This window comes from Folsomia candida, unplaced genomic scaffold (genome assembly GCF_002217175.1).
Source record: "Folsomia candida strain VU population unplaced genomic scaffold, ASM221717v1 Fcan01_Sc005, whole genome shotgun sequence".
NCBI lineage: Eukaryota > Metazoa > Arthropoda > Collembola > Entomobryomorpha > Isotomidae > Folsomia > Folsomia candida.
Window position 1 is genome coordinate 3803873 of NW_019091197.1, and position 8757 is coordinate 3812629.

Here is an 8757-nt window from a genome sequence, read left to right on the forward strand (position 1 = left end):
GCTGACAGAGTAGTATACAGTGTGGCCCGAAAGTTTTAGACTACAAGAAATCTGTTTCGTGACATTCGAGCTTTGTAGATAGAGCACTGTCGAGCGTAGTAGAGCGCTGTAGATAGAGCGCTGTGGTGCGCGTTGGAGAGTTGTAGAACGTTGTAAAGTGTTGTGGAGCGTGTTAGAGCGCTGTGGAGCGTTGTAGATAGAGCGCTGTGGAGCGTGTTAGAGCGCTGTGGAGCGTTGTAGATAGAGCGTTGTGGAGCGTTGTAAAGTGCTGTGGAGCGTTGTCGAGCGCTGTGGAGCGTTGTCGAGCGCTGTGGAGCGTTGTCGAGCGCTGTGGAGCGTTGTCGAGCGCTGTGGAGCGTTGTAGATAGAGCGCTGTGGAGAGTTGTAGAGTGTTGTGGAGCGCTGTGGAGAGTTGTAGAGTGTTGTGGAGCGCTGTCAAGCGCTGTAGATAGAGCGCTGTGGTGCCGCACCACTGGTGCGCTTTGGAGACTTGTAGAACGTTGTAAAGTGCTGTGGAGCGTCGTAGATAGAGCGCTGTGGAGGGTTGTAGAACGTTGTGGAGCGTTGTCGAGCGCTGTCAAGCGTTGTAGTTGTAGAGCGCTGTGGCGAGTTGTACAGCGTTGTAGATAGAGCGCTGTGGAGAGTTGTAGAGCGTTGTGGAGCGCTGTGGAGCGTGGTAGAGAGCTGTGGAGCGTGGTAGAGCGCTGTGAGGCGTGATGGATTAGATTAGGCGATCCTGGCCGAGAATCATTTTACAAATTATAATTCACATATTTAGTGCATGGTGCAAACTTTTGGGCCACACTGTAACATTCATCTTTCTTCCGATGCAAACAAATATGCCGTAGTCAGCTGCACACATACTGCATGGGCCAGGAAAAGTGAAAAGGCTTTTCCGAAAACCTAAACATCACTTAACTTAGTTAAGTAATAATTTTGATTTCTAAAATTCGACTAATAAAAATTTAAAAATTATTACGTGCAATTTTTTCAACTTATTCCAAAGCAGTGTAAGTTCAAAGTTAAAGTTAAAGTTAAAGTTAAAGTCAGACTTTAAACTTTAACTATATTGATGAATCAATCACCATATTTCTTTATTTTGTAAATAAAGATCTCTCTGTATTTGATTACATACAATGAGGTTCGAAATATTAACCGGTCAGGTCGAATTATTGCATCGCCAGCTCACACAGACTTATCAAATTGTCCAGCATTTTATTGATAACGAATTCGGTAATTTATACGTATTTATTATTAATACTGAGTTTAGTAAATTTGTAACCGATTTTCAAATTGGTTATTGTTTACATTTTCTTATACAATTGTACATGTGTTACAGGAGCAACGGAACAATTAAAGTTGGAATTGTCCTCTTTTCTGTGTCACTTCTCGACTTTGTCAACGCATCTGGCAAGTGCAAAAACAAAAGTGGACACCTTCATAGGTCAATCAGAGCCATGCACTCTTATCAATGAGATTGATAGTGGGAGTAGCGAAAATTATGGGGTGGAAAATGTAGTCATTAAGATGGAGGTGAGCGACCCCCCATGCCCAATTGAACTGGAAGACATTGAACTATTTCCTGAACAGTGGAGTGGCAATGGTAGAAACACTGTTTTTAGTTACAACTTTAAATAACTGTAGGTAATTTGTAACACTCTTGTTGCTTTATTTCAGCATCAACGGCTATTGTTAAAGGAAGAAGAGCAGTGAAACGTTCTAAAAATGCAGGCGAAAACTGCGAGGTTGGTCTTTTAAATTAGGTATAGTAGTGAGGTCGAGGTTGTTAATTCATTTGGTGGTTCGTACTAATTAAATACACCTTCCTTGTTTCAAGTACATATTTTTAAAATATTTTGTATCATATTGTGTTGTAATTTTAGAATGACTCGGACTCTGACTATGTACCTCCACCTTCTGAAGATTCACATCAATCTGAACTTAGCGACACAGTAGTTTTCCAGAAGAGCGACGACCTCGGAGAATTAATCCAACTGGCCGAAGGCGAAAAAAAATTAACCAAGATCTGCTTTGTGTGTCAGAAAGAATTTTATACTACGAGTGGGCTAGCAAATCACATGTCGAGACATGACAAGGATGCTAAGTAAACACAATTTACATGTATTGTTTATTATTTCATGATTTTTGAGAAAAAATCCTCACAAATTTTATAAATTGCAGGAGTACGAAGGAATTAAATCATAGGAGACGAATGCGTGGTTTGGAATATGTCGGATATTCAAAAGTCGAAGCTAGTTCAACCGGAGCAAAAATTATTCAAGTTAAAAAGACACCGAGATCCGGTCGTCGTCTCGGTCCAGCTTGTACTTCCTGCACGAAGAGTAAAATACGAAAGTGCGTTCACTTTAGTGAAGAAGTGAGAAAGGAATTGTTTGACAACTTTTGGATAAGTATGGACTGGAAAGCAAAGAAATCGTATGTCAGGGGCTTGGTAGATGTCATCCAGGATGATTGTCAAACAACCCAGCACCATTCGAGGAGAAAAATATAGTGTATCACTTACCGATACGGGCCGGGTTAAAAGTCAAAGTTTGTAGAGCCATGTTCTTGGCCACGCTTGGAATCGGAAAAAAGCAGTTGGTGAACTGGGTACGGAAAGATGACAGTGTTGATCATGGTAGTACCGCTCAAGTGGTCAAAGAAGATGAGGTCCATTGAAGATATCGAAAGTTGTAGTTTAAATGCATTTGTACAAGAAACTGAATAGTAATATTTTTATATTTACTGCTGATATTATCTAAAGAAGGGTATCTGTTATGGTGATCGTTTTGGGCTAAATTTCGATGAGTTTTGAATTATTTTGATAAGAAATTAAGGCGATTTTTTGGGCTAATATATCTTATCAAAATTCGTTTGGTTGTCAGTGGTTTTTGATTGGTAAATAGAGCTCAATGATTCTTACCCCGATTTAAGACTTGGGGAACCGTTTTGCCAGTCTGTCTGTTCGTCTGTCTGTTCATTTTCAACTTTGTCAAATGAACCCCGATTAACTGCAAACTTGGCGAGTTGGCAAATTATACTATCAAACAATTATTCAGCATGTCTACTATAACTCCAAGGGTCCTGTTTGAGTCACTTCCAACCCATGAATGTAATCAATGTTTTTTTCTTGTCGGGCTTTGGTTTATAAATATTGGAAATTTTATGCAAAATTGTAGCAACGCGCAACATGGTTACCATTTTATTAATACCTGTGGTAATTTTGCATGGTTTCCATTTTATTCCCTGTTTTTTGATGCATTTGAATTTATTGCTCGAAATCTAGAAATGTACCATCTTAAATTCTTTGATGAAAAATCACCAATAGTATGATCATCAACATATGCAAATATTTACAAAATCGTTCGTGGGCTTCGTATTTTAATTTGCGTTTTTGTTTTTGGCCTATCTAAATACGTGTTAAACATAGCCCAGGAGAATATTTGTTTCTCCACTTGTGGGCATGTACCATTGCTGAAATTTTCAGGAATGGTAGTTTGAAAGTTGTTTGATATCGTATTAAAAAAATCAGAAAAATCGTTCGTGGGCTTCATCGTTTTATAATTCATCGAAATTTAGCCCAATACGATCGTCTTAATAGATACCAAGCTTTCAGAAATTTGACGACTTATAAGTTTAGTTAACTTATCGTCTAATTTTGTATTACGTAATTGCAGAAGTTTATGTATTCCAATAAACTGCACGGTTGGCTTTAAATATGTATGAAGTCATGGCCTATTTTTGTTAACCTAGATAAGTAATTACGTTAATTAATCCACGTTTGTATCTAATCGTACGTTGTACATTTAGCTTCAAATTTTGACTCAGAAAATGCTACAAAAAATAGATATGCAATGATATAAAGAATCACTTATCTACTTGGAAAATGTTAACTATGTATCTGTATGCTCGCTGTAATCAAGGTTCCTGGAATTGCAAGGATTCAGACAAAAACATGCGTATTAATAAATGAATGTATATAAACGAAAGACGATGTAGCATGTGTATGCACTTATGTAAAATTAGATACATATTTATATACCTATATATACATATGTACATATATGGCATTCAGAAGAACATCATGTAATGGTACTGGTCGTCCATATCAACTCTTTAACACGTATGTGTATGTACATATGTATTCCATAACAAGCTAAAATTATGTATTTACATACTTATGCATGCAAAAAATTACGTTGCATCATCCATGAATCTACTCTACTTACTGATATGTTTGTATGTATGTCTTGGAAACGATGAATCAAGTTTCTCTTATAAAAATCTAGTTGTTTTTCACAGTTTACATGCATCATGCATCTCAGGTTAAATTTTCTCATTAAACCACATTAATACATATATTGTACACAGTACACACATGCTTAAACCCCTTAGAGATTAATACTTTTTAATTAGGAAGATACATAATATTTTGTTGTTTTTAGTTTTCGCCTTTGAAGAAACGGATTATCACATCGTAAATACGCCGGTATTAAGAACATATAAATTTCTATATTAAGGAAACCTTACACAGTTTACATTCTTTCCAAATTACAGGCGACATGGGGGGAGGCAGCGGCGACATGTAAACGTCTCAACTTTGGCGATCTCGTCACCATCGAATCAATGGATGAATACCTCGACTTGATCGATCTCCTTGCATCGGCTGGCGCAGGTAAGCATGCACTTTTTTTGTATTAAGTTCAATACAAGGTGGAGATTGCAAAATTTAATTTTGTTTACACACCAGTGAAGGGCCAAACATATTGGACGGATGGGGCTTATAGCTCGTCATCTTGGAAATGGGCATCGACCGGGGGGAAGATGCCACCCGGGTTGGGAAGACGCTGGCTGCGGGGACATCCTGTCAATTCAGCCTCTAACAAAGTCCTGCTCTCTTACCAGACGAAATTCGTGACTTTTCCAGAAACTCAGAAACACAGATTCATTTGCAAGGTGAAAAACTGATAATTTGTATGATTATACACAAACTTAAATGAACTCAGCCAATTCAATTGGCTAAGTTATTAAAATATTCCTAATATTTTATATCCGTAAATTCTGTAACCTTTCAAACTTTTAGAAAAGTTTATAAGTATAAGGAAAATTTTGCTACAAAATTTTGCAAGTTTACTCATCGTCAGAATTTTTTTGTTCAGATACTGATTTTTTTATATTTTCTTGAGCTTGAAAATTCCCAAGGACAATATTCGCGAGCGGCTAATATAATGCATACATACATATGTCCCCACGGTTCAACCTCTTTTCCGTAGCTATTGAGGACATTTTATTATTTTGTAAATGTTTCTAAAATTATTTTATAAAATTGACGTTGTTTACAAAGTTGTCAGGGACTGTGTTAATTGCCTAAACATGTGTATAGCTGTATCCATAGTCCGTGATTTGTTCATGATTTCGTCATGATTTGATGGTTTCTCGCATCCATCTCCGCAATTTTTAAAAGATTATTTTATTCCGATTTTCTAATTGGTCGATTTTTTAATTGTTGTGGTGCTTAACATGCTGAAATCATGAACCTGTGAAAGTGAAAGCATCACCAAATCACGTACAAATCACGAACTATGCATGCAGCTTATGTAGATATTTACATATTTTTTTAACACAGAATTTGAGTCCCATATTATTTATAGCCTATAACTTATAGGTTAGCCATTTATTTGAGCCTCATGCAAATATTGTGCATTGTGCGATTTGACATTAGTTTTTGGTTTGATTGGAAGTGTCACATTCTTAAATAAATTTGCATTCTTTATTATTTCTGCACAGAATCCAAGACCTACCGTGGCCGTCCCGTGTTAAAAGAGATCCACGAAGTTATCGGACCGCCCCATCAAACGCGCGCTGAGCGGGAGCAGATTGAAATTAAATTTCGAAAAAAATATTTTTGAATAGACCAAGTTATAAGCTTTCCATTGATATATATCACTAATTATTGAGTCATGGCTAAGACTAGAAAAACTTGGGTTGAAAGGCAAGAGTTGAAAAAAAGAGTGATTGTGTTTCGCAAAAATCGAACAAACTATGATTCTAAAATCACTTGGCACTTTTTCAAGCAAGAAGGTATTCCTCATTCAAATGTCAACTCTTACATAGAAAAGTACGAGGAATCCAATGAACTCAAATTCAAAGTCCCCACTAGTCGACCTGCAAAGCTAGCGGCGACTAAAGTCAAAAATCGGATGAAAAAATTCTTCAAAAATCATGCATCAACGACAACGGCTGCCACGACAAGGAAGGTCAAGATTTCAAAAAGCTATCTGAGCAAAATCAAAGTCCATAAACTAGGGATTATAGCAAGGACAAAAAAACCAGCATCAAATTACAAACCAACACAAAAGGAAAGGATTCATGCGTGCTGCAAGAAATTGTGAGAGAAAATTTGGGGAAAAGTGGTCATCGCGGACGATGAGCCCCACGTCACAGCTAATCCTTCAAATCTTCCAGGAAGGCATTTTTTCCATAGTTCCAACCCATATGAAGACAAAGTCCAAAGTCCAATATGAAGACAAAGTCCAAAAGAAATACCAATTCCCAAAAAAATGAAGAATTTGGCAACGCATGCCTAGCATTGGTCATGTTTCTGATCCCGTCATTTTGGAGGGCACTGTAAACCAGGAGGTTTATCTTAAATCATGAATTGAAGGGGGATTAGAATCGTTTATTACCAAAGATCATAAAAAATAAAGTTTTGTTTTGGCCTGACCTCGCAAGGTCTCATGACGCCAAAAAGGTCACTCAGAACCAAAATCTGAAAAAAATCGAATTTGTGCCGAAAAATTAAAACCCACCAAATTTTCCTCAACGGCGACCAATTGAGAAATTCTGGGCGCTAACTAACTCCAAATATTCTAAGCTTTCAGAAACGCTGGATACCTTACGAAAATTTAAGAACAGATGGAAGAAAATGAGCTTGAAAGTAGGTGCAGTCGATGGTCGGAATTTGATGCGAAATCTGAAGAAGAAAGTGCAATCTGTAGCACATACCGGAATTGAATCATTAAAATTTGAACTGTATGGCAATCCAGACCCTTTGGTAGTAAACATATGCAATTTTTTTGAGATTACATCAACTGTGTGTAAAGTTCTGAGCATTTGATTGCGGCGGTCCGATAACTTAGTGGATCTCTTTTACGTGACGAACGATTTGCTCGTCGTCCTCGACTCATCAGGCAGCATTTCGTCGCCTGAATGCATTATCGCCAAAGACTTTTCGCCCGGATTAGCACTCGCTTATCGCGACAATGAAGATTCCCGGGTAGGATTTACCATATTTTCCAACCAGGTGCAAACTGTGGTACATCCGGTCAATACGCTTACCCCGTCCGAGTCGGCGACCGCTGTGCAGGCCGCGATCCACTTGCAAAGCGGGACTGCGACGGATCTGGCCATCGAAAATGGAGCCAGTCTGCTTGCCAGTATTGACAGAGGCGTTATCAAGGTGAGTTTAAATAAATGGCTGATGAGTGAGTTTAAAAATTTGTATTTATTCGCAGAATTTGGTCGTTGTGACGGACGGGATGTCGAATAACCGTGCGTCCACGATTGCCGGAGCAAATGCAGCCATTGCGCGTGGAATTAAAACATACGCGGTAGGAATTGGACATTACGAAGGGGCTGAGCTTGTCGCGATTGCGGGCGGTGACCGAAGTCGCGTTTTCACGGTGCCCGGGTTTAATCAATTCCTCGCCCTCCTGAGACCAGTCTCTCTGAAGATGTGCGGGCCTTGAGATCATGGTCATGGCTTGAATAGATAACTTAATGGACACATATTGAGAAGGTTAATTTATTATTTCTTTCCTATACATATATTTATACTTCTGTTATTTACACTGCATCTGCCTAGCGTTACTGTTCAAGTTTTCAATTTCGACTCAGAAAATGGGACAATAAAAATCTGCATGAACCATGAGACGAACGAATAACGTTTCTTACCTTTGACTTCTTTAAGCACAGTTTGTGAATTTGATCGTGATGAATTGTGTGATATACAAAATCTCCTTGGAAATCTCCCTGGTCATTGATACTAAATAAATGATTTATTTTACGATTGTTTGGAAACATTATTTGTCATAGCATTGGAAATTCCATTGATGTTATTTATCAAGAAGAACATACATATTTTACTTCTGATAATTGTCGTCATCCAAGCAAAAAGTAAAACACGATCAAATTATCTTCCGCTTGGTCGACGCTTCTCCAGTTTTTCAGTTCTAAAACTCCAGTTCTTGGACCCTACATACGAAGTCGACAAATTTCTAGACTAACATTACCTTAGTAACTAAGGCTAAGTTTAGTTAACTTGTACAATTGCAGAAGATTATGTATTCCCATAAACCGTTGCAAACGAAATGTAGAAAAGGGGTGAAAACACACGGACTTGTCTTGTGGCACGCCCACAACGTGTTTGACTAGGTTCAGATAAACAGGTACATGGTGCTGGACGAGTTGTCGCAAAACTCAAAACGCTCTTACACGTGTCTAATAGAATCAAAAATTAAGGTACACGTGTTCGCGCGTTTTTTCTCAAGGTGCCCCAAATTTTTCATTTCGCCCCAAATACTGGGAAAAAACATTGTGGCGCTACCAGTGCGGTGATTGATTCCAAACTTGGCATGCAAGCCTTATTTGGCATTGCCCACAGTGCCTGAGAGACTTGGCCGCCTAGGTTTAAATTTACTATGCCAATTACCTGACAATTTTGACAATTTTTTTTGTTTTTTCAACATAGTTTCCTAG

At 38.3% G+C, this 8757-nt stretch overlaps 3 protein-coding genes across 7 annotated transcripts; all 3 read left to right on the forward strand.

Moving 5' to 3' along the window:
* The first annotated feature begins 9 nt into the window (after window positions 1-9).
* Window positions 10-3989, forward strand: LOC110849719. 5 transcript variants are annotated; one of them, XR_004834850.1, is made up of 6 exons: window positions 10-1233; window positions 1340-1603; window positions 1678-1745; window positions 1884-2104; window positions 2182-2768; window positions 3602-3989. XR_004834850.1 is itself a non-coding variant. In XM_022097156.2 (6 exons), exons 2-6 carry the CDS (start codon window positions 1137-1139, stop codon window positions 2510-2512), a joined length of 981 nt encoding a protein of 326 aa, XP_021952848.1. In that variant the 5' UTR covers window positions 10-1010; window positions 1112-1136; the 3' UTR covers window positions 2513-3989. The 5 variants fall into 5 exon arrangements, 1 of the variants encoding a protein (XP_021952848.1); XR_004834851.1 differs by having other exon boundaries at window positions 2182-2727; window positions 3636-3989; XR_004834852.1 differs by having other exon boundaries at window positions 2182-2727; window positions 3678-3989.
* Window positions 3990-4174: 185 nt separating this feature from the next.
* LOC118432974 lies at window positions 4175-8065 on the forward strand. Its single transcript, XM_035851750.1, has 6 exons — window positions 4175-4325; window positions 4446-4489; window positions 4558-4675; window positions 4751-4956; window positions 5788-7459; window positions 7515-8065. Exons 1-5 carry the CDS (start codon window positions 4181-4183, stop codon window positions 5818-5820), a joined length of 546 nt encoding a protein of 181 aa, XP_035707643.1. The 5' UTR covers window positions 4175-4180; the 3' UTR covers window positions 5821-7459; window positions 7515-8065.
* LOC110850345 lies at window positions 6916-7748 on the forward strand. The gene is made up of 3 exons (XM_035852400.1): window positions 6916-6937; window positions 7140-7459; window positions 7515-7748. The coding sequence occupies exons 1-3, from the start codon at window positions 6916-6918 to the stop codon at window positions 7746-7748; spliced, it is 576 nt and encodes a 191-aa protein (XP_035708293.1).
* Window positions 8066-8757: the final 692 nt, after the last annotated feature.

Coding starts and splice junctions, on each gene's coding strand:
- LOC110849719 (XM_022097156.2), top strand. CDS start 1,137: ATGAGGTTCGAAATATTAACCGGTCAGGTCGAATTATTGCATCGCCAG. Junction 1,234..1,339: donor TTTTATTGATAACGAATTCG/GTAATTTATACG, acceptor CATGTGTTACAG/GAGCAACGGAACAATTAAAG. Junction 1,604..1,677: donor TGAACAGTGGAGTGGCAATG/GTAGAAACACTG, acceptor GCTTTATTTCAG/CATCAACGGCTATTGTTAAA.
- LOC118432974 (XM_035851750.1), top strand. CDS start 4,181: ATGCATGCAAAAAATTACGTTGCATCATCCATGAATCTACTCTACTTA. Junction 4,490..4,557: donor ATCACATCGTAAATACGCCG/GTATTAAGAACA, acceptor TCCAAATTACAG/GCGACATGGGGGGAGGCAGC. Junction 4,957..5,787: donor AACACAGATTCATTTGCAAG/GTGAAAAACTGA, acceptor ATTTCTGCACAG/AATCCAAGACCTACCGTGGC.
- LOC110850345 (XM_035852400.1), top strand. CDS start 6,916: ATGGAAGAAAATGAGCTTGAAA. Junction 6,938..7,139: donor GGAAGAAAATGAGCTTGAAA/GTAGGTGCAGTC, acceptor CCGATAACTTAG/TGGATCTCTTTTACGTGACG. Junction 7,460..7,514: donor TTGACAGAGGCGTTATCAAG/GTGAGTTTAAAT, acceptor ATTTATTCGCAG/AATTTGGTCGTTGTGACGGA.